The sequence below is a fragment of the Rattus norvegicus genome, chromosome 10 (assembly GCF_036323735.1).
Source record: "Rattus norvegicus strain BN/NHsdMcwi chromosome 10, GRCr8, whole genome shotgun sequence".
Lineage (NCBI taxonomy): Eukaryota > Metazoa > Chordata > Mammalia > Rodentia > Muridae > Rattus > Rattus norvegicus.
Window position 1 is genome coordinate 105188771 of NC_086028.1, and position 24326 is coordinate 105213096.

The window sequence follows — 24326 nt, forward strand, 5'->3', positions numbered from 1 at the left end:
CAGTGGAGGGACACACACACACACACACACACACCCCTTCTTCAGTGTGAATGAAGGCTTCTGACATGGAAGATTGGTTTTATGTGACATGGATGTTTTAGCCAAAACTGTCAAGCAGCAGATATTAGGAAAACAGAAGTACAGGGAAATGGCTTATATTTTAAAATTTACCTATTTTTACAAGCTCCAGTGCTGGCAGGGTTTTGTTTTGTTTTTTTTTTTTTTCCGAAGAGTGGGACAAAGGGCTTAAATTTTGGGTTTCTGGGATGGTCTCACTCTATTCTAGGCTGGCTTCAAGGTCCCAGCAAGTCCTCCTGCGGTGGCTCTCAAGTGCTGGGATGACAGGCACAAGGCAGCCACTATCTATGCCTTGCTACAGAAGCTATTTTCTTTTTGTTCCTCAGCTTGTGGACACGCTTAGTGTGTGCACAGAGGCAGTGAAGACGTGGGCGTTCCCCTGGGATGTTGTAGTGAGGTACCCAATAGCCCTTGTACCACTCACAGCCCTCACATCCCCTCCTTATCTGCAGGAGTCACCCCGTTTGCAGATCTCCTTCTTCTGCAGCAGTCATTGTTGTGATGAGGGACCCCATGACAGCGTGGCAAGGAGTATCGAGAAGTGTGTCATCGAAGCTGTGAGCTCTGTCTGCCAGGTCACTAGCCTTTCCTGCATGGGTTTACAGGGGTTTCTGATATGGCCTGCCAATGGCTGCTTAAGCCTGCTTGTTCTGAGACCCCATGGGGTCCGCTCACCCTCCTTTGTGTCCAGAGCCATATGTACGCTGAGATCCGGTGTTCTCATCCAACTGCTTGAGAAATAGCATGGTTTTCCTGTTCTCTGGGCTGTTAGATGCCACGCAAAACCACAGCTGCTAGGCTGGATGTGTTGGCATGTGCCTTTCATCCAAATATTTGGGAAAGAGAAACAGGTGGGTACCTGAGATCGAAACCAGCCTTGTCTATGTAGCCCTGGTCAGGCTCATCAGGGCAACATGGTGAGACTTTGAATCTTGAAACAAACAAAATGCTCCCCGGCAGCTTACACAGGCCTTTCCCCAGCCATCTCCCCGGCTGAGCCTCCATTACACCCTTGTGGGCAGTGCTGAGGGGCTGCGTTACTTTGATAATTCTTGCTTCTGCGGTGGTGGAGAAGAGGCAAGGCCGTGTCTGTGAGCAGCAGCTTGCTGAGCTGCTCCCTGTCACTTCTGTAGTTTTAGCTCCGCTGAGGCCCTTCATCATCTACTTGAGTTCCTCCTGCCCAGGGCACCTTGTCAAAACCCTGCTGGCCGAGTGTGAGGAGAGGGCTCCAAGAAATGGTGTGCTTTCTACTTAACAGTTGAGTGTTTCTGCATGCGTGCATTTGTGTGCATGTGTTCATGCATGTGCACGCGTGCCAGCCATGGCATACATACATGCATGGAGATCAGAAGATATTTTTTGGTGGCTAGTTCTCTCCTTCCACCTTGTGGGAGCCAAAGTATGAACTCATGTTGTTAGGTTTGGCGTCAGGCACTTTTACTCACTGAGCCACCTCTCTGGCCTGCACTTTATTTCTATTCTATATTTGTGCGTCGGTGGTGCTGAGCATTGAACCAGGGCATTACACACAGTAGGCAAGCATTTAGCCATTCCTTTATCCCCCCAGTGAGCAGTTCTCCTATTGAGGCTCTGTGTACCACTTTGAGTAGATTTAAGAAATCATTGAAAACTTTAAAAAGAAAATTAGGGGTTGGGAATTTTAGCTCAGTGGTAGAGTGCTTGCCTAGCAAGTGCAAGGCCCTGGGTTCGGTCCCCAGCTCCTAAAAAAAAAAGAAGAAAAAAAAAAAAAGAAAAAAGAAGAAAATAATATATTATAAAAATGTGGCAATTAAAACACAAACAACCACAAAAGCACACACTGAAGTTAACCAGCTCCAGAGAGTGTGGAACTCAGCTAACTTGTCTGCAGTCAGAGCGGAACGGCACGGACGCCTTGGAGCTTCCACTGGATCGTGCACTTCCTCAGTGCACTTTTTCTGTGTGTACTCACCACCACAAATGGAAAAACCCACCACAGACCCTGAACTGGAAAGACGTTCTGTCCTCAGAACCAGGAAGACAGCTGCCTTCATATTCGCTTCCGTAACTTGTCCATCACCTACAGTCACTCCTCTAAGGATAACTTCTGAAGAAATTATTTTTTAAGATAAGGTCTCACTTAGCTTGGGCTTGACCTTGCATTTTTTGTATAGCCTCAGCTGGCCTATAACTTCTACTTTCCAAATGCTAGGATTACCATACCCCGTTTTCATGTTTCTCTTATTTCAAAACAAACTACTAAGACATTACTGTCTCCTTTTCTTACTCTTTTTTTTTATAGTCTCAGACCAGTGTCCTTGAAGGGCTCTCCTGTCAAGATTTGCAGAAATTTGGTACCCTCTTGTCTGCTGTGATAACCAAGTCATGGCCTGTGCACAATGGGGAGCTGGTGTCTGATGTGGATGAGATCTTCAAATACCTGCTCAAGTGGCCAGATGTGAGGCAGCTCTTCAAACTGTGTGGTATGTTCTGGTGTCTGTGGGGAGCTTGGCGAGGGTGGTGTACTCCTGACCTCGACATTCAGCTGATGTGCTGATAAGGAAGAATGGAGGGACCCGGACAGGCATGGGCATCCTGCCAGATGAGGAGGACAAAAGGCAGGATTCTCTGAGTGCTACTGCACACCAGCCGCCATGCTGCCTCCCCGATAGCCCTTCTGAAGGCCTCAGGTTCCCAATGAAGGGATATGAGGTGCAGAGTACAGATGACTGGCTGCTCTGTACGCAGCATTACGAGCTACGGTTGGGCTGGGGAGATGGCTCTGCAGGTGAAACACCTGCTGCGGTAACAGGTGGCTGGGGAGATGGCTCTGCAGGTGAAACACCTGCTGCGGTAACAGGTGGCTGGGGAGATGGCTCTGCAGGTGAAACACCTGCTGCGGTAACAGGTGGCTGGATGGCACTCAGGTACCTGCAGTAGCTCCAGTACTGCAGGGTGGAGACAGAAGGATTCCCGAGGCTGGCCAGCTACTGGCCGGGCTTCAGGTTCACTGGAGACTCTGGTTACTGTTTCTGGACTGCCTGTACATGTATGCACATTTAATGAACGCACATGCATACACATGTATGCACTAAACAAACCCAGGTGGCCTTCAGAACATTGACTATGAGAGCAGTGATTTCATCAACAGAACGGGAAGTCCCACCTGATCCTCACAGGGGTCATAGATCCCAAGTGTTATTTACGCCTTCCCCTGAAGGCTCTTTGTGCATCTCGTGTGGGCTGCTCTGTTTAGATCTTGTAGTGGTAATGTGCTGGGTTTAGCACTGAAGGTCCAGGTCAGATTGTAATTCTCAGTTTTGCCGGATCTTGGACAGAGAGCCCCTCAAGGCTTGGGAGGTATGAGGCAAAAATGTGTGACTGCTTAGGTAGGTGCTGTAGGCATTTGCTGACAGCTTGAGAGTATCAAGTGCGTGCGTGCGTGCGTGCATGCGTGCGCCCATGCGTGCGCCCGTGCGTGCAATTGATAGGTTTTCTAGAAAAATTCATCGGAAAACATAGTTCCCACACAGCTTCCCCAGCACCCATGCGCTGCTGTTCACATAGGGACACATGTGATGTGTCCTTTATCACACTCAAGTTGGGGTTCGTAGGGTTCTCTGGGTCGGCATGTTTGGTGCAGCACAGTGTCACAGTAAACTCCTTGTGCCAAGGACCTGTGGTCCTCTTTATTCTCTCTCCTATAGTTTATGTTTTGTAGAATATCCCACTCTTGAAAACGTATGACACTTGTCGACTTAGAGACAGACTCTTCCTAGACAGGACTCTGTGTTTGAAGCTCCTCCCTGTCTGCGTGTTGCTTGACAGCTGAGTTCTGTTTTTATCACGGAGCTGCCACAGTTTCTTGATCTGTCCATCTGCTGAAGAGCATCTCAGTTGTTTCAGGCTTTTTGTTGGTTTATTTTCTTTTTCCGAGACTGACTCTCACTATGTAGTCTTGGCTGGTCTATGGAGAACTGGCTGGTTTTGAACTCAGATCCGCCTGCTTATACTTCCAGAGTGCATGGGATCCACCATGCCCAGTTTTTTTCATGGATTTAAAGTGGGGATAAGGGTTCTTGGTATTTGATGACACAGATTAACAAGATTATTTTTATTTATTTATTTAATTTTTAATAGTTGATTTACTTATTTGAGATAGGGTTTTTCTATGTCACAGCTCTGGTATTCTGGAACTCACTGTGTAGACCAGGCTGGCCTTGAAATCCCAGAGATCTGCCTGCCTCTGCCTCCCGAGTGCTGGGATTAAAGGTGTGTGCCAGCGCACACAACCCGGCATGATCTTTTAATACAAATCTGATCATAGCAGGAAAGAGATTTTCTGGGAGTTAAAAGTAAATGTATTTAAAATCTTGTCATCTAAATTGATTGTAAGTTTCACAGTGATGGTGGGGAGCATGGTGGTCCAGGATGTACCTAGAACCTGTAGCCGTGCACCAATCAAATGTTGTCACACTGGAAACTGCCTGAGCGCTGCTGTAGCAGGTGGAGTTATCAGGGATCCCTGGTGGGAACTGATCGGTCAGGAGACCCAGGCTCTGAACTATGCACCCTCCCTCTGATCAGGAACCAATGAAAACATCACCAACCACATCACGAAGGAAGGCAGGCGGCTGATGGTCACTGCTGAGTCTGTGTTCCAGAAGGTTGCAGGGGAACTTGAAAATGGCACCATTGTGGTTGGACAGCTGGAGTTGATCCTAAAGTACAAGAGTCAGTTTCTTGGTATCTGGGACATAAGTAAGTATCACACTGAGATAGCCTCAGCCTGCTGAGAAGGGAAAGAGGGAGAGAGCTTGGGCACACCATGTTGCGGACAGGGGATGGGATGTTTCTGGGCTCCATAACTGCCAGCAGCTCTTACTGGAGAGCCGAGAAGCTTAATCTGAGGAGTATCATGAGAGAGCAGTGGGGTGGAGGCAGCAAGAGCCTATTCTGCCACTCTCTTCATCGACTGGCTGAGGGGAGTCTTCCTGGTCCCTCCTCATTGCCCTGACCACGGAGAAAGTTCAGAGAGAGGCAGCAGATTACATGGAAGACATACAGGGTTGTGTGAGCTGTCAAGTTACTTTTCAGATAGTCAGAGGCTGCAGTTCCAAGAGAAGGTCTATGATATGAAGGGCTTGCTGGACAGGAGAAAGGACGATCTGTTCTTCCTCAAGCGAGAGAAGAGATACGTGGAGAGCCTCCTGACGCAGCTTGGGAGAGTGAAACACTTCGTGCAAGGTGGGCCCCAGGAGTGGCACTAAAGACTAAGGGTCTTTTCAGGGTGAAGGGTGGAGGAAGGCACAGTGAGGGCAGAGTAGAGGCAGAGTTGGGGCGGGGTGGGGAGCTGCTTTAAAACAATAATCTTTAATTTCCGTGTGTGTGTGTGTGTGTGTGTGTGTGTGTGTGTGTGTGCACGTGTACTTGGGTGCATGTGCATGTGGAGGCCCAGGGTAGATACTGGGAATCTTTCTTGAGCCCTCTTTCACCATATTCAACGAGAAAGGGCCTCTCAATCAAACCCAGGGCTTGCTGTGTCTAGCCTTGCTAGCCAGTTTGCTCTGAGGATTCCTCTATCCCTGCTTCCCCAGGGTGGAATTACAGCCAGGCTGCTATGCCCACCCAAGGTTTATATGGGTTCTGGGTCTCAGATTCTTTTTTAAATCTGAGTTCACTTGCATTCGCCAGAGGGAATCAGCATGACTTCTGAGTTCACTGACATGCTTGCAAGCATCCCTCCAACGTTCCCATCTAGAACTCTCTGTTGATTTCCCACCAGGGGAAGTGATTCTCCCAAGATGGGGAGCATCATCATGGCTAGATCAGTCAGGGAGCTCTAGGCTTTCTTTTATCCTTTAGGCGTCCCCTGGGCCTCTTCCCTTGTACATCCCCAACCTCTTCCTCTGACTCTGTTTGTCAGACATGTTATCTACCTTGCTGAGGAGGAGACAGAGGACCTGAGGTGAGGTCTGAGTCATTGCGTGTCTGGGAATGTCTGCTGTAGTTCTAGGTGCCTGGCTAGGAGGAGAGGGCACCACGTAGGTCACTGCCCTAGGAACCGAATGTTGCTTCTGCTTATCTCTCATGCTGCTGGGAAGCCTGGGGGCAGACCTGGTGACTGATCCTTTGTGTATGACACATATTTGCCCATACTAGATGCAATGTAGATCAGGTTATCCTCAAATTCACAGAGATCCACCTGCTTCTGCCTCCTGAGTGCTGGGATTAAAGGTGTGGCCACCTCAGCCAGCCAGTTTCTGACTTTTAAGGTATAGTTTCTATTTTACAATTAGTGTGGTCTTTAGAAGGGAGAGAGAAAAGGTTCACGTTTTCCAACTGACCTTTTTGTCCAGTTGTATACCCAGTTTCCTTGTGAAAACTGACAAAGCCAAGGTGGAGGAGAGGTGGTCTGCAGGGAAATGACCCTGGCGGTTGTATTTCTTTTCTTAGAGAAGCATCTAGAGAAAGAACCAGGGCTGTGTATCAGTAGCAGAGCACTTGCCTAGTGTTTCCAGGCAGCGGGAGCTGTCCCCAGTGCTGAAAAGCAAACTCTAGTTCTGCCCACCCTGGCACATGGCCACAATCCTGGCAATTTGGAGGATAATATGCCTACATATCCAGACTTTGTCCATTCCCTCACTAAGAAAGAGAAGTGAAGCCAGCTGCTGGTGGTGGCACAGGCCTTTAACCCCAGTGCCAGGGGACAGGCACTGCTCTCTCTGTTTCACTGTCTCAAAAAGAGGTGTGTGTATGAGAGAGAGATAGGGAAGGGGGTGGTGGGGAGGGAGGGAAAGAGAGAGAAAGGACAAAATACAAGAAAGTGAAGTAAAATGCTCCTGTGATGAGAAATTTAACCACCACCCTTTAATTCTGGTTTCTATAGTGGAGCTTGGAAACATCGAAAGGATCCACTCTCAAGACCTCAGCAATAAGAAACTAAATGAAGCTGTGATTAAGCCCCCCAATTCCTCATTCTCCAACAGGAAGACACATTACTACCTGAGCCCTGATATCCTAGAAATGGCAAGCAAGCTAGACTCTCTGAAAGACAGCCATGTCTTCCAGGATTTCTGGCATGAGACAGCAGAGTTGCTGAGTAATGATACTCTGGATCAGGACCGCAGAGAGTTGAAGCTTTCGCTTCCAGACGTCGTCGACCACCTGTACTACCCTTGTTATGAGAAATTCTACAAGCTCTACATGAATCTGAGATCAGGAGAGATCACCTTTGCTGATGTTGATGTCATCTTCAGAGACTTTAAAGATAAATATGACGAACTGAATGTTGATCTTAAATTCATGTGCACTCTGGACCCCCAGGACAGAAAAGGTTGGATCTCACAGCGTGTTAGGCAGATCAAAGAATACCATACCCTGTATCAGGCTGTCAGCTCTGCCAAGGTCATCGTGCAGGTCCGAAGAGCTTTGGGCGTGACCGGTGACTTCAGTGTTCTTAACCCGTTGTTAAACTTTGTAAGTTGTTTGCTGGCTTTCGAGAGGGGTAAGGATCTCCCCAAGGGAGGGGAGCTTCTGGGTTGAGTTGGGTGGGGCTTCTGGCTTGGCAGTGTGGCTTGGGGTGGTGTTTAAGCAGTTAGGAGCAGCAAAGCTCTCATTTTTTTTTTTTTTTTTTTTTTTGCTCACCTGTATGGGGGCTTTGCTCCATCTTTCTTCCTGAGTAAGGTGATAGCTTATGGGTTTCATGGGGATTGGCAACCCAAGAAGAGGCCATGCTCTGCTATATTATGTTTGAGAGTATAGTTATTTCTCCTGCTTCCAAACTGTTCTTTGTGTCTCTTCTTGCTCTCTTTCAAATTCATGGCCTCCTTTTCCGTGTTCTTTAATAAGGTCATAAAAACACAGAAGGCATTTGTTCCAGATGTAATTGTATCAGCTCTAGGCAGCAGCAGCAGCAGCAGCAACACATCACCCAGCAGAGCTGGGATGAGAGGTCTTTTGTCTCTATTTTGAGACAGAGTCTAGCTATGTAGTATGGCAGTCCTGGCTGTTGCTATGTAGACCAGTGTGGCAGCTGGCCTTAAACTCACAGAGATCCACTTGCCTCTGCCTTCAGACAAGTGCTGAAATAAGAGGCATGGGTCACCATGGCTGCCTTTGGGGCTGATCAGTAAAATAGGGGAAAAATATATGTGTATATATATTGTTTTAGTTAGGGTTTTACTGCTATGAACAGACACCATGACCAAGGCAACTCGTATAAGGACAACATTTAATTGGGGCTGGCTTACAGGTTCAGAGGTTCAGTCCATTATTATCAAGACAGGAGCATGGCAGCACCCAGGCAGGCATGGTGCAGGGGGAGTTGAGTTCTACATCTTCACCCGGAGGAAGCCAGGAACAAACTAAGCATCCTCAGGCAGCTAGGAGGAGGGTCTCCAAGTTCACCCCCACAGTGATACACTTCCTCCCAGAAGGCCACACCTTCTAATAGTGCCAATCCCTGGGCCAAGCATTTGCAAACCATCACACACACACACACACACACACACACACACACACACACACACACACACACCTACATCTATATCTATATCTACCTACCTATCCATCCATCCATCCTTCCATCCATTCATCCGTATATATATCCTATCTATATATACAGAGAGAGGGAGAGGGAGAAAGAGAGAGGCAGAGACAGAGATGGAGAGAGACAGAGAGACCTCGAAGTGCTATGATGAGAAACAGATTTCAGAGACCATGTAAGCTCTGGTGTGGAGTGGGAGGTTGGGTATGGGGAGCAAGAAGTGGAAGGAGCAGGAGTACTGCTGACCAGAAAGGAGGAATCCTGTGGTCCTCAATGGAAGTGTGACGGGCACTTGCTATGGGCTGGCTGTTCCTGCCTAGGCATGGCTAACCAGGGCCAGTACAAGCTAAACTTCACCTTCCAGGCAGATGACTTTGAGGACTTTCGTAATGAGAAACTGAACCAGATCAGCCCACAGTTCATCAAGGCCAAAGAGCTGCTCCAAGACATCAGTGAGCTTCGCCACCGCTGCTTGGAGGAACTCGCCCTGCAGACGGAGCTTGTCCACTGGCTGCACGAGGCTCTGAAAGGTATCGTCAACCCCTTGGGCTGGCCTAGGTCCTGCCAATGGCACCAGATGGACAGTTGTTCCTTGCCTTCTTCTTTAGGAGAAGAGGCAGAGTCATCTCGTTGATGGACACACACACACACACACACACACACACACACATACACACACACACACACACACTTTACTCAGATGGTGTCTCGGGGCTCTTTTGTCACTCCCTGTTTGCTGTGAATAGCTGAAGGTCTGTTTACCACTGAGCTAAATCCCCAACCCCAGGTCTGTTTTTTTTAAACCACTTCCTTTAGTCTTTTAATTTTTAATTTTTTTTTTTTTTTTTTTTTTTGGTTCTTTTTTTCGGAGCTGGGGACCGAACCCAGGGCCTTGCGCTTCCTAGGCAAGCGCTCTGCCACTGAGCCAAATCCCCAACCCCTAATTTTTGTTTTTTATAAAGATTTATTTGTTTGTTTGTTTATTTATTATGTATAAGTACATTGTAGCTGTCTTCAGACACACCAGAAGAGAGCATCAAATCCCATTACAGATGGTTGTGAGCCACCATGTGGTTGCTGGGATTTGAACTCAGGACCTCTGGAAGAGCAGTCAGTGCTCTTAGCCATCTCTCCAGCCCTTCATTTATAATTTTATTATTTTGTGTGTAACAGTATTTTCACATATGTATGTGTGCCAATACAACCAATATGTGTCTGGTGCCTGTGGAGGTCAAGAGGGTGTCAGATCCTCTGGAACTGAGGTTATAATTGGTTGAAAGCCACTATGTGGGTGCTGGGAACTTAACTTGGGTCCCCTCCAAGACCAGCAAGTACCTTTTTTTTTAAAAGATTTATTTATTTATTTTATGCATGTGAGTACACTGTAGCTGTCTTCAGACACACCAGAAGAGAGTTCACAGATGGTTGTGAGCCACCATGTGGTTGCTGGGATTTGAACTCAGTACCTCTGGAAGAGCGGTCAGTGCTCTTAACCCTGAGCCATCTCTCCAGCCTATTTGCTGTTGTTGATTTTGAGAAAGGGTCTTTCTGTGTAGTCCTGGTTGTTCTGGAACTCAGCTCTGTAGAGCAGGCTGGCCTCACACTCACAAGAGATCCTCCTGCCTCTGCCTCTCGAATGCTGGTATTAAAGGTGTTCACCACCGCCTTTCATTTTTTAATTACATAGGTGTGTTTTTATGCATTTTTCTTACACGTGTGTCTATGCGCCCTCACATGCCTGGTACTTAGAAGGGCCTGAAGGTATCAGATCCCCTGGAACTGGAGCCTTAGATAGTTGTAAGTTGCCATGTGGGTACTGGGAACTGAACCTGGGCCCTCTGGAAGTGCATCTGGTGCTTTAACCACTGAGCTGTCCCTCCAGTTGTCCTCCCCGTTTAGTCTTCTCCAGAAAACAGGATGGCTCTTGTCTAGATGGTGTTTTTGTAACACCCTCGTGTAGGTGTTATCCAGCAGAGAGCTTGGTAGCTTGTTTCGTTATGTGGGTTAGAAAGAGCAGAAGCAGGGTGGGGAAGTGAAGAGCGGGGAGGGATGGAAAGAGGGCAGGCAGCAGACTGTTATACCCTGGACCTGCAGGAGGAAGGTGTACCTCCTGCTGCCACCGAGGCTGCACTGGCTCCAGCTCTCACTGAGTTGCTTCCTTCTGTGGGCTTTGGCTCCACCTCGATGCCTATCTGTTGAGCGGATTGGAAGCCTGTGGAGAGTTATCTCAGTTTGTCTCACTGTCAGCATATTCTTTACCAGCTGAGCCTTGGCCATCTCTGTTTAAGTGACGTTATGTAGAGTCAAGGCTACTGTGCACAGCAAGCCTAGTGTAAGGCCTGAGATGTATTACCTGGTAAAGATTAGAAGTCAGTCAATAGATTCAATATGGTCAGTGTTCTTAGCAAAAGCAGGAAGTGGGTCAAACCAAGACATTAGCTTGGTGTCCAGTTATAGCTTCACTTAGAATTACTGTCCAAAATTCAGCATGGTTGTGTGCCAATCTCCTCTTTCCGCCTCTCAAGATATCAATGAACTCAAGGTGTTTGTGGACCTGGCCTCCATCTCTGCGGGAGAGAATGACATTGATGTGGACCGCGTGGCCTGTTTCCACGATGCTGTGCAAGGTTACGCTTCTCTCCTGTACAAGCTGGGTGCAAACACAGATTTCAACGAGTTCATGAACCATCTGCAGGAACTCTGGAGGGCCCTGGACAATGACCAGCACCTGCCAGATAAGCTGGTAAGTCTACTCAGGGCCCAAGGCAGACTAAGTGTAATAGCTGACTGCTATTACAGATCCCAAGGGCTTTGGCAAGGCTGGCACTGACAGACCTGCTTCGTGACAGATCCCCATTGTGCACAGGAACGTGTGTTCTCTCTTGAGTCAGGAAGTCACATAGAAAATGGCTTGCTTGGTCTCTGCCCCAAGAAGCAGGGAAGGATGGCTGGAAGGACCATGGTGAAACCTTGCCTATGGGAAAGTGAAGTTTGCAAACTTTCTGCTAAAAGCTCACATGCAAATGACAGCCCATAATGCATGCTTTCCTTTCTCCACTGGTCATGCTCAGAAATCACGAATGGACATTAAGAATCTACCACTCAGGCTTAACAGTGGCTCAGCCCCAGCACCCATGTGGTGGCTCACAACCTTCCATTACTCCAGTTGCAGGGGGTACAGCACCCTCTTCTGGCCTCTCATGGCCCAGGCATCCACATGAAGCACATGAATGGATAAGAAAATGCTCAAATTTTAAAAACTAAATTAATCAGGTATGGTGGCACACACTTTTAAATCCCAGAACTCAGGTGGCAGAGGCAGGAAGATCTGTTTGAAACCAGGCTGGCCTCTAACTCACAGAGATTCTCCTGCCTCTGCCTCCCAAGTGCTGGGGTTCAAGATGTATTTCTTGCTCAAAGTAAGAAATTTCCAAAAAGAAGAGGAAGAAACAAGAAAGCTCGAGGCTCCCTAACGCTCTGCTATCCGACTGTTGTGTGTGGTGAGCTTTGCGGTGCATGTGTGGCTGTTTCTCACGCGTCCATAAATAAACCCAAAGCCCTAATGCTCTACACCTGCCAGCTAGGGCTTCAAGAACAGTGGAAGCCTGACTGATGCTGCACGACAGAGCCCAGGGGACACCCCGAGCAGACACTGCACATGTGCTCGGGGGTGGGGGGGAAGGGGGGGAGCAGCTGAGCACCAGCGAGGGCATGTCTGCTCTCTCCAGCCTGTTCTCCGCTTCTGTCCCAATAGAAAGACTCTGCCAGGAACCTGGAGTGGCTGAAGACAGTGAAGGAAAGCCATGGGTCTGTGGAGCTCTCGTCTCTGTCCCTGGCCACAGCAATCAACAGCAGGGGCATCTACATTATCCAGGCCCCCAAAGATGGCCAAAAGGTGAACCTCTCAAAGTCCTGGTACACTTTTGTATGGCCCTGTGGTCTTGCTACAAAGTCATGGGACTCTGTACCAAAAACTAACTTAAAAATGTGTGCTACCTCCCAGGTTTCCCCAGACACTGTTCTCCACCTCCTCCTCCCTGATGACCATGGTTACCAGGAGGCATTTCGCAAATACTCCACAGAGGAGCTAAAGGAGCTTTTAAACAAGCTGATGCTAATGTCTGGCAGGAAAGACCACAGCAGCAATGTAGAAGTGGAGACATTCTCCGAGGTGAGCAAATGGCTCTGGCTGCCCATCCACAGGGGTCCCTCTTGCTGCCCGTCCACAGAGTCCCTCTGGCTGCCCATCCACAGGCTCCAAGCCAGGCCAGTCACTTTGTTACTGAGTGAAAAGGGTCTGAGTAGGCTTTTGGTTAATACAGCTATGCCGTGGTTCTGCAGGATGCATGGTACCCCAAATCACAACCCCTGAGAAGTATCTGAAGTGGGGTAGACCTAATTAGCAGCAGATCTTCCTCAGGAGGACCTATGATCAGCTGTGGAGAAGAGATGACCAACAGATGTTCTTAGAAATAAACAATCACTTCACAGCCTCTATACTCCTGTCGAGGCAGGAGGATCTTGAATTTGAGGCCAGCTTGGAAACATGAGACCCTGCTTTTTACACACAGACACACACACACACACACACACACACACACACTCACAAATGCGCCCCCACATAGTATTTACATTGACGTCCCTTGTCTTTCCCTGAACATGGTAACATAGGCCTTTAATATCAGCATTCAGGAGGCAAAGGCAGGGGAATCTTTGTAAGTTCAAGGTCTGTCTAGTTCCCTAGTGAAGTCCAGGATAGCCAGGGATACAAAACCAATAAGAGGAAAAGGAAAAGGAAGGGAAGGCGATGGGTGGTCCTTATTAACCCATGTAACTATGGAAGGAAAGACTGTGGTGTAGTGAATATTAGGCAGATTTTTGTGAGAGGCGAGCTAGCCTGAGACCTTAGAGTTGTAAGCAGGCAGGTGTGGGTAGGGTAGTTCATCTCCCTTGCGGGCCTGTGCTTTGCTTTGGCCTCATGGCTCCCTTTCCCCAGGTCTTCAGCAACATGCAGCGGCTTGTACATGTCTTCATAAACCTGCACTGTGCGGGCAACATGCTGTTCAGGACTTGGACTGCTAAGGTCTACTGTTGCCCCGGTGGGGGCATCTCCATGGACTTTGGCTCAAAGCTGCTGAACCAGCTGACAGAGAGTGGAGATGTCATTCAGCTCCTGGGAGCACTCTGCAGGCAGATGGAGGACTTCCTACACGAGTGGAAAACAGTGGTCGCCCAGAAGAGAGCTACACACTTTTACCTCAACTTGTACACAGCTGAGCAGCTGGTCTACCTAAGCAGCGAGCTCAGGAAGCCCAGACCTAGTGAGGCTGCCCTCATGATGCTGTCCTTCATTAAAGGCAAATGCACTGTCCAGGAGCTCATACAAGCTACCAGTGCCTGTGAAAACAAGGCTGCCAGACACTGCCTGCAGGAGGCTATGAGAAAGCTGCCTCAGCAGCTACTTTCTGAGTCCACCCTAATGGGCAAGCTTCGGGTTATTATGACGCAATCCCTAGAGTGCATGAGTGCCTTCCTGCCGAGCTGTCTGGACCTAGATACCCTGGGTAGATGCCTGGCTCATCTGGCCAGGCTGGGTGGCTCTCCTGTGGAGCGGCCACTCCCCAAAGGCCTGCAGGTTGGCCAGCCTAACCTGATCTTGTGCGGCCACTCTGAGGTGTTGTCAGCTGCGCTGGCCATATACATGCAGGACCCCATGCAGCCCTTGCCGACCTTTGATGAGGTGCTGCTCTGCACCCCAGGGACCACAATCGAGGAGGTGGAACTATTCCTGCGACGCTGCCTCACTTTGGACTCCCAGGAGCACAAGGTCTACAGCTTGCTGTTCGCAGATCAGTTGAGCTATGAAGTGGGCTGCCAGGCAGAGGAGCTCTTCCAGAGCCTGAGCACACAGGTGCACCGTGAAGACTACCAGTTGGTGATACTCTGCGATGCTGCCCGGGAGCACTGCTACATTCCCTCCACCTTCAGCCAGCACAAAGTCCCCCTGGTGCCCCAGGCCCCACTGCCGGACATCCAAGCCTACCTGGAGAACCATTATCAGGTCCCGAAGCAGATCCAGTCAGCAGCAACTGTGTTCAGAGATGGGCTGTGTGTGGGAATCGTGACCTCTGAAAGAGCTGGCGTTGGTAATGAAGGGCCCCTCTCAGACACTGCCCAGTGACGCGCTTCCTTCTCTAGCAGGGGTGACTCTGATGAGGCACTCATCAGGGGTTTGGCTCTTCCTTACCTGTAAGCCAGTAAGAACTCTGTCCTTTCTCACCTAGTTTTGAAAGTTGGGCAATTCCTAAGCACCTCCTTTCTTGCAGTTTCTTTCCTCTGTGACCTCTGCTGGCTTCTGGCATCAGTGTTGGCTGTGGTTGACAAGAAACCCTGACCTTGCCTCCTTGGTTGCCGTTTGTTCTCTTCCGTGCTGTCCACTCTTCCTTGACCACCCTGTTCTGTTGGGAGAGTTTCCTCACACTCTAGCTTTTGCCATCACTGACTTAGATGCACCATCAGTAGCCAGGGAACAGCAAAGTTGATCGGTGGGTGGTCGACAGGGAACCTGAAGTCTCGGGGGAAATGAAGCCACTAAGTAGTCCCTGGTCGGAATCAAGCAGAGTCACTTCTAAGACATTTCCGTGTTCTGTTTCTCCTGGTCTGTAGGTTTGGGGCCTAATTTTTGTATGTTCGCATTGTAGGAAAGTCTCTCTACGTGAACACGTTGCACAAAAAACTGAAGACGAAGCTACAGGATGAGACGGTGCCTTTAAAAATTATTCGGTTGACAGAGCCTCACATAGACGAGAACCACGTCCTGAGCGCCCTCCTGCCATTCTTGGAGAAGAACTATCAGAAGACGCCGGTCATATTCCACATCGATGTGAGCACTTCGGTAAGTGTCCTGGCATCATCCAACGACCGTGAGGAAGGCATGGTTCCCTGATACTGACTGCCTCCTTTCTCCACATGTATCCCGTCAAGGGACAAACAGGCCAGTTCATAACTGAGAGAAATGGCTGCCATCCTACTCAAAAGCCCACGTTTTCTTCTTTAGGTTCAGACTGGAATTCCCGTCTTCCTTTTCAAACTCCTCATTCTGCAGTACCTAATGGATATAAATGGGAAAATGTGGCGTCGGAATCCGTGTCATTTATATGTTGTTGAAATCCCACAAGCCCACTCAGTACGGCCAAAGAGGTCTTCTAAACTGGTGTGTATCGAGAAAAACAGAGAGGTTTGGTGGGGGTGGAGCCCTTCCATCCCGCTTTATTTATTTGTTTTTTTACTTATTAATTTATTTAGTTTTGCCAACCTGATACAAGTTTGAGATATCTGAGAAGGGGTACCACAGTCAAGAAAATCCCTCCAGGCCTGGAGAGATGGCTCAGCGGTTAAGATCACTGTCTGCTCTTCCAGAGGTTCTGAGTTCAAATCTCAGCAACCATATGGTGGCTCACAACCATCTGTAATGGGATCCGATGCCCTCTTCTAGTGTGTGTCTGAAGAGAGCTGTAGGGGTTGGGGATTTAGCTTAGTGGTAGAGCGCTTGCCTAGCAAGCGCAAGGCCCTGGGTTCGGTCCTCAGCTCCAAAAAAAAAAAAAAGAGAGAGCTGTAGTGTACTCATATAAATAAAAATAAATAAATCTTTAAAAAAGAAGAAGAAGAAGAAAAAAAGAAAATCCCTCCATGAGATTGCCTGCAGGCAAGTTTGTAGGGCATTTTCATGATTAATGGTTATAGCTGGGCCCAGCCCCTAGGGGACAGTGCCACCGGGTAGGACTGGTTCTGGATGGTAGAAGAAATCAGGCTGAGCAAACCGTGGTGAGCAGACCAGTAGGTGGTGTTCCTTCCTGGCTTCTGCTTTAGTTCTTGCAGAGTGCAACATGCAGGTTGTAAGGTGAACTAAACCATTTCCTCCCCAAGTAGCTTTTGGTCATGGTGTTTTATGACAGGAATGTAAGGTCTAACTAAGGACAGAAATCAATACCAGGCTCATGGGATATTGCTGTAATAGATCTGACCATGTGTTTTGGGGAAAATTATGGAGACCTTTGAACTCTGAGCCAGGGTAAATTTTCTGTGGGAGAACAACACAGACCAGAGAGGCCTGGCTTGTGAAGTTTAGAGGGAAGTAAAGACTCATATCAGGGCTATTTGAGTGATGTTTTGAATTAAGAGCTGTGGTCCTGGTTAGCTAGGACTGAAGCATTGACTGATTAAGTACAGACCAGAACCACTAAGGTGAAACCTTTGCTTGTCTTGGACAATTCATGCTGGTCAGCTGGGGCTGAGAAATTACTTCAGACTGAGAAGAGACCAGCGTCACTGAGGTGAAATCTTCTGGGACGCGTTTCCTCAGGGTCAGCACACAGAATCCATGGTCCAGAGGGTGCTGAGCCTGTTTCTCAGGCTTGCAGCTGAGCTCTGTTAAGAGCTGCCTGTTTCATTGATTCAGGGTAAACGTGAAGTAGACTCGATACTATGAAGGATTTCTTCATACCTGATTAGGAAATATTATGTTATACAAGTAAAACTTAGCTATAGGAGCCCTGCCTCCATTATGACTGGAAGATTAGTGTACTGAACAGTCTTGTTAGAAACTGTAGAAAAGAAAATTCTGTGCCTACTTAAAGTGAAGGGGTTATTGAGAGAGTTTATTCGCTGAGCCTGACCTCTAGTTAGGCTCCAGTTCCATAACAAAAGGAGACAACCTTGACTTACAACTGACTCTTAGGTCCAACCCCTTACCAAAAAACCCAAACAAACAAAGAAAAAAACCAGGCAGCTCATGGAGATAGCACAGGGTCACAACCACCATTCTGTCCTGGTCTGCCATTAAGTGTCCTGTGCTCTTACTGTGAAAAGCACAAACATGCCAGGTTGGGTAACAACTATTCAGAAAGAGCAACATTGGCGTGTATGGAAGAAATAATTTTTGATAACAACCCATCTGCACTCCTGGTCATCTCTGTTCAAATTGTTCAAAGTGCAACATGGGGCTGGAACCTGAAAGATGTTAGAGATGACAGCATTTGTGGAAGGCATAAACGTAAGGTGCAGGGAAGTCAGTGAAGCAGAGCCAGGCACACACCTGTATCAAGGAGTCTTTTCCCGTTAGTGTCCAAGTGTGCAGGGTGACTTCTCCCTGCGAAGGAAGGCATATTAGTTCTATAACGAGTTCCTCTTGGACCTGAGGTTTGGCGCTCACATCCTCACAGGTATATGTGCATAGTGAGGACACAGCTCTCTGATTGTGTTAGAAAATGTATCCTTGTTAGGGATGTGTCTTCTAATTTAGTTCTTTGAACCCTCAGCAGGCAAAAGTTGCCAGTCTGTGCAGACTGTGTGGAGACTTAAGGCAGAAAGACTTAGGGAATTCAGTGATAATTGTTTTATCTGTGTTTCCTCTTTGCAGAATGCACGTGCACCCCTTTTCAAATTTCTTGATATCTTCCCCAAAGTCACCTGCCGTCCTCCCAAGGAGGTGATAAACATGGAGCTGACTCCCAAGAGGAGCCACATAGAACCTGGGATGGACCCAGCGGAGTTCTGCAGTGAAGCTTTCCAAAGACCTTACCAGTACTTAAGACGGTTCCATCAGGGGCAGAACCTGGACGCATTTCGGTATGAAAAAGACTCTGTGGAAGGCTCTCCTGAGGAATGCCTGCAGCACTTCCTGATTTACTGTGGCCTGACAAACCCTTCCTGGTCGGAGCTTCGGAACTTTGCTTGGTTTCTGAACTGTCAGCTCAAAGACTGTGAGGCATCTGTCTTCTGCAATTCAGCTTTTACTGGAGACACACTTCGGGGCTTCAAGAACTTCGTGGTGACCTTCATGGTCTTAATGGCCAGGGATTTTGCCACTCCGACTCTTCAGACTTCAGACCAAAGCCCAGGTAAGCACTCGGCCACCATTGACGGAGTAGCTGAAGAAGACCTAGCTCCCTTCTCTCTTCGAAAGAGATGGGAGTCAGAGCCCCATCCATATGTTTTCTTCAACGGTGATCGCATGACCATGACATTCATAGGTTTTCACTTGAAGACCAATAGCAATGGCTATGTTGATGCCATCAATCCCTCAAGTGGGAATATCATCAAAAAGGACGTCATGACCAAAGAACTGTTTGATGGGCTGAAGCTTCAGAGAGTGCCCTTCAACATCAACTTTGATAGCTTGCCCAGACATGAGAAGCTTGAAAGGCTCTGCCTGGCACTAGGTATCGAGTGGCCTAGTGACCCCGATGAAACATATGAACTTACCACGGACAATATGCTTAAGATCCTGGCCATTGAAATGCGGTTCCGGTGTGGGATCCCAGTTATCATCATGGGAGAGACGGGCTGTGGGAAGACCAGACTCATCAAATTTCTTAGCGACCTCAGGCGTGGTAGCATTGAGGCAGAAACTATGAAGTTGGTGAAGGTTCATGGAGGGACAACACCATCCATGATCTACTCCAGGGTCAAGGATGCTGAGAGAACAGCCTTCTTCAATAAGGCCCAACACAACTTGGAGACCATCTTGTTCTTTGACGAAGCCAACACAACAGATGCTGTGAGCTGTATCAAAGAGGTCTTGTGCGACCGGACAGTGGGTGGTGAGCACCTAAATGAGGACTCTGGTCTGCATGTCATTGCTGCCTGCAACCCTTACCGGAAGCACTCCCAGGAGATGATCCACCGCCTGGAGTCAGCAGGTTTGGGATATAGAGTGGGTGCAGAGGAGACTGCAGACAGGCTGGGCTCCATCCCCCTGCGGCAGCTGGTATATCGAGTCCACGCTCTGCCTCCAAGCCTCATTCCTTTGGTATGGGACTTTGGACAACTGAATGACTCTGCAGAAAGGCTCTACATCCAACAGATCGTACAGAGACTGGTGGACTCTGTCACAGTGGATCAAAGAGAGACTTTCGTGATTGCCAACGTGCTCTCTGCCTCTCAGGAGTTCATGAGGAAGAGAGAGAATGAATGTGGTTTCGTCAGCCTCCGGGATGTGGAGCGCTGTGTGAAAGTTTTCCAGTGGTTTCACGACCACAGTAACATGCTCTTAAACAAGCTGGCCGACTTTCTCCGTGAATGCTGTGACAGCACGCCTGCTTTTGAGAGAGATCCTGTTCTCTGGTCCCTGGTGATGGCCATTGGGGTATGCTACCACGCCTCTTTAGAAGAGAAAGCACCCTACCGTGCAGCCATTGCCCGGTGCCTTCCCAAACCATACAACAGCCCCAAGGTCATCCTCAATGAGATCACGCATGTACAGGATCTTTTTCTGAGGGATGCACCCATAAGGAGCAACATAGCCAGGAACTTGGCTTTGAAGGAGAACGTCTTCATGATGGTAATCTGCATTGAGCTTAAGATTCCACTTTTCCTAGTGGGGAAGCCCGGCAGCTCCAAATCCCTGGCCAAGATTATTGTAGCAGACGCCATGCAAGGGCAGGCTGCCTCCTCGGACCTCTTCCGCTGCCTGAAACAGGTCCATCTGGTGTCATTCCAGTGCAGCCCCCATTCCACCCCGCAGGGCATCATCAGCACCTTTAAGCAGTGCGCTCGGTTCCAGCAGGGGAAGGACCTGCAGCAGTATGTCTCCGTGGTGGTGCTGGATGAGGTGGGGCTGGCTGAAGACTCACCCAAGATGCCCCTCAAGACCCTGCACCCCCTGCTGGAAGACGGGTGCATTGAAGATGACCCTGCCCCGTACAAACAAGTCGGCTTCGTTGGCATTTCCAACTGGGCTCTAGACCCTGCCAAGATGAACCGAGGCATTTTTGTGTCACGTGGCAGTCCCAATGAGAAAGAGCTCATAGAGAGCGCCGAGGGGATCTGCTCTTCCGACAGGCTGGTTCAGGATAGAATCCGCGGGTATTTTGCACCCTTTGCCAAGGCCTATGAAACAGTGTGTCAGAAGCAAGATAAGGAGTTCTTTGGGCTTCGTGACTATTACAGCCTCATCAAGATGGTCTTTGCCAAAGCCAAAGCTTCTAAAAAGGGGCTCTCCCCCCGAGACATCGCTCATGCTGTCCTTCGGAACTTCAGTGGTAAAGATGATATCCAGGCCCTGAGCATCTTCACAGCCAGTCTTCCCGAGACCCTGTACAAGGAAGAAGTCAGTACTGTGGAGCTCATCAAGCAGAACATTCACCCTGACCTGCAGGGATCCAGCAGGGGCCTGGACAGTGCTGACTCCCGTTACTTGCTTGTGCTGACCAGGAACTATGTGGCCCTGCAGATCCTACAGCAGACATTCTTTGAGGGTCAGCAACCCGAGATCATTTTCGGCTCCAGCTTTCCCCAGGACCAGGAATACACCCAGATCTGCAGGAACATTAACCGGGTGAAGGTATGCATGGAGACAGGGAAGATGGTAGTGTTGCTGAACCTGCAGAATCTCTATGAGAGCCTGTATGATGCTCTCAACCAGTACTATGTCTACCTTGGGGGCCAGAAGTACGTGGACCTTGGACTAGGTACCCACCGAGTCAAGTGTCGAGTCCACACTGATTTCCGCCTCATCGTCATCGAGGAGAAAGATGTGGTGTACAAGCAGTTCCCTGTGCCCCTCATCAACCGTCTGGAGAAGCACTACCTGGACATGAACACTGTGCTGCAGGGGTGGCAGAAGGGCATCGTGCAGGAGCTGCAGCGGTGGGCACACGAGTTTGCAGATGTGAAAGCAGACCAGTTCATTGCCAGACACAAGTACAGTCCTGCAGATGTCTTCATCGGCTACCATTCCCATGCCTGTGCCTCTGTGGTGCTGCAGGCTGTAGAGAGGCAGGGCTGCAGGAATCTCACAGAGGAGCTGTACCGAAAGGTGTTTGAAGAGGCCAAGTTCATCCTGCTGGATTGTGCAACACCAGACGCTGTGGTCAGGCTGAGTGGTTCCTCTTTAGGCTCATTCGCTGCAAATCGGCTGTCACAGGAGTATTACTACAAACAGCAGCACAACTCTTTTGTAGACTTCCTCCTGGCCCACTTGCGCATGGACCATCATGAATGCTGGGCTGTCTTCACAGAGGTGACTGCTTTCCCATAGCCTCACCCTCTGCTCTGTCACCTGAGAGTCTTAGGCTCCTAGGGTTAGGGACTCAAGCTGTATTTAAAGCCAGCATGCAGGGATGACTTACAGATAGTATAGCTATGTGGCCTCTCATCGTTGACCAGTGTGTGTGTAGCTTAGAAAGGCAGCCTTCTAGCAGGAAGGACCAGGGACATAGGAAGCCCGCTATGTATGAGATGGGGTGGAGAGAAGGGGATATAAGGATTTCTTTAAGAGGCACCCCATGCAAGGTTGAGGGCAGTGAGATGTGAGAATCTCTGGAAGAATTCACTGGTAGAACTTGAGGTCCAAAGCGTGAGTTCTTTGCCTTGAGGTTGGAAAGATCTCTCAGAGGGCCTCAGGGGCTCCACTAAGGAACCTGAGCCTTCCTGCCTAGAGGAACCCGGAAGGGCCTTGGCAATGGAACAACAGTGAGACACAAGACCGTCACGGAAACAGACAGTTAGAAAGCTTTAGGATCAGTAGAGTCAGAGCAGAAAGGCAGATGATCTACATCAAGAACAACCGGATGTCCGGTGTGGTGGTGCACGCCTTTAATCCTACCACCTAGAAGGCAGAGGTAGGTGGATCTCTTTGAGTTCCGGGCCTGGTCTACAGAGTGAATTTCAGGACAGCCAAGGCCACACAGAAACCTTGCCTTGAAAACAAAGCAAAACAAAACAAAACAAAACAAAAAACCCAAAGAAATGTTTAGGGGATGGAGAGATAGCGCAATGGTTAGGAGCACTGGCTACTCTTTCAAAGGACCTCGGTTCAATTCCCAGAACCCACATGGCAGCTATAACTCTAGTTCCAGGGGATTCAATGCCTTCTTTTGAGCTCTGTGGCCAGCAGGCACAAGTGGTGCACACCCATACAAGCACCCTACACAAACATGGAAAAGAGATGGTCAGGTGCAGCTGCCCAGGCTGACTACTGACTTGGTGGAGGAGCAGCAGGCCACCGAGGCATCTAGGGACAGGACACTCACTGGTTCCCTCCTAACTGCCTGGGGGCTCTGCTTCACAACACAGAAAGTTCAGGAACGAGGATCAGGTTTGGAGCCAGTAGGCTTGGAAATGAGGAAATCAGAAGCTCAGAGGTCAGGGCAGCAGGTGAGAACTGGCGTCACAGTGTTAGCATACCCTCAGGATATTGGAGTCTGGTGAAGAGTGTGATGTCCATTGAGAGTGATGTGACAGGGGCAAGAGAGGCCAATTGTCAATCTGTGGGCTTCAACCCCTTTCATAAGGGTCATGTATCAGATATTTACATTATGATTTATTTATTTTATTTATTAATTTAATGTAGATGAGTATACTGTAGCTGTCTTACACACACCAGAAGAGGGCACCAGATCCCATTACAGATGGTTGTGAGCCACCATGTGGTTGCTGGAATTTGAACTCAGGACCTCTGGGAGAGCAGTCAGTGCTCTTAACCGCTGAGCCATCTTTGCAGCCCTACATTATGATTTATAAAAGTAGCAAAATTACGGGTTGGGGATTTAGCTCAGTGGTAGAGCGCTTGCTAGAGGCCCTGGGTTCGGTCCCCAGCTCCGAAAAAAAAAAGAAAAAAAAAAGTAGCAAAATTACAGTTACAAAGCTATCAACAAAAATAATTTTAATGCTTGGTAGTCACCACAATATTAGGAGCTGTATTAAAGGGTCGCAGCATTAGGAAGGTTGAGAACCACTGGTTTATAAGAAGTGACATTTGTGGTGAGTCGTAAAGTATCCAGAGACTACAGAGGGCCCCAAAGCAGGAAGGAGACTAAGTCATCTGTCATCTCTTCTCCGATCTTTGTCTTTGGAGATACTCTGAGCTGGTGTTTTCTTTCTGCACACTGAACCATGTGCAGCCATGATGCGAAAAGCCCAACCTCCTCATGTTTCTAGGTTCTGTCCTGGGAAGATGGGCTTCCTCACTGGTTCTTGCCAACACTCCTCTCCTTTGCAGATCACCACTTTCTCCAGACTGCTGACCAGTCATGACTGTGATGTCCTAGAGTCTGAGCTGAGAGGACTGGCCCCAAAGCCTATTGTGCTGTCACTACAGCAGTTTGACACTGAATATTCGTTCCTTAAGGATGTCCGGTGAGGCCCTCTGCGAGCTCCAATCAGTAGGGCTCAGCCCTTGTCAGGTGCTTTGTCAAAGCTGTAACTAACACTGCTTAATGAGTGGAGCACTGCTTCACTCTGCAGTGGGCGCTGTCTGGGCCCTCCTGCTCTTCCCCTGCCCCCGATACTCTATCCCACCCATGAAGCTTCCTCAGTCTCCTCAGGCAGCCTTGCTGGCCATTCAGAATTCCGCTGAGTCATCCGCCTACCTGCATACCTCCCTGCATGCTTTTTCTCTATGGCCCTGGCCTCACCATGCTTCAAGGAATTCCTTTATCCATTTTTCTGGAAGGGAGAACCCGCCCGATAATCTATTCCCTTTCTCCTCCAGCTCCTGCTTAAGGAACCCAGCCAGGCGTAAGATCCTTGTCATCCAGACAGACTTTGACGATGGCATCCATAGTGCGCAGCTCGTAGCCTCTGCCAAGTATGTTTTCAGAGCTTGTCCATAAACAACATGGGGAACCAACACTCACAGCCTCAGAAAATCTTCCCTGCGAGCAGCACGATGTCTGTCACAAGCCACACGCTAACAAGAATATTCTCTTTTTATTCCACC

At 48.9% G+C, this 24326-nt stretch overlaps 1 protein-coding gene across 7 annotated transcripts in view; it reads left to right on the plus strand.

The window, feature by feature from the left end:
- The window catches only part of Rnf213 (ring finger protein 213), a 99276-nt gene that overhangs the window by 33898 nt on the left and 41052 nt on the right, over window positions 1-24326 (plus strand). For all 7 annotated transcript variants that reach the window (XR_005490584.2, XR_005490583.2, XM_039087541.2 and 4 more), the window contains 15 exons: window positions 531-653; window positions 2360-2540; window positions 4645-4818; window positions 5155-5304; window positions 6947-7536; window positions 8970-9135; window positions 11131-11348; window positions 12360-12500; window positions 12609-12776; window positions 13602-14751; window positions 15307-15500; window positions 15663-15818; window positions 18024-21626; window positions 23607-23743; window positions 24099-24194. Coding sequence is in view for 5 of the 7 variants with exons in the window: in XM_039087541.2 (XP_038943469.1) it covers window positions 531-653; window positions 2360-2540; window positions 4645-4818; window positions 5155-5304; window positions 6947-7536; window positions 8970-9135; window positions 11131-11348; window positions 12360-12500; window positions 12609-12776; window positions 13602-14751; window positions 15307-15500; window positions 15663-15818; window positions 18024-21626; window positions 23607-23743; window positions 24099-24194 (7247 nt within the window). In the remaining 2 variants the exon portion in view is untranslated. The remainder of the gene's footprint in view (window positions 1-530; window positions 654-2359; window positions 2541-4644; window positions 4819-5154; window positions 5305-6946; window positions 7537-8969; window positions 9136-11130; window positions 11349-12359; window positions 12501-12608; window positions 12777-13601; window positions 14752-15306; window positions 15501-15662; window positions 15819-18023; window positions 21627-23606; window positions 23744-24098; window positions 24195-24326) is intronic.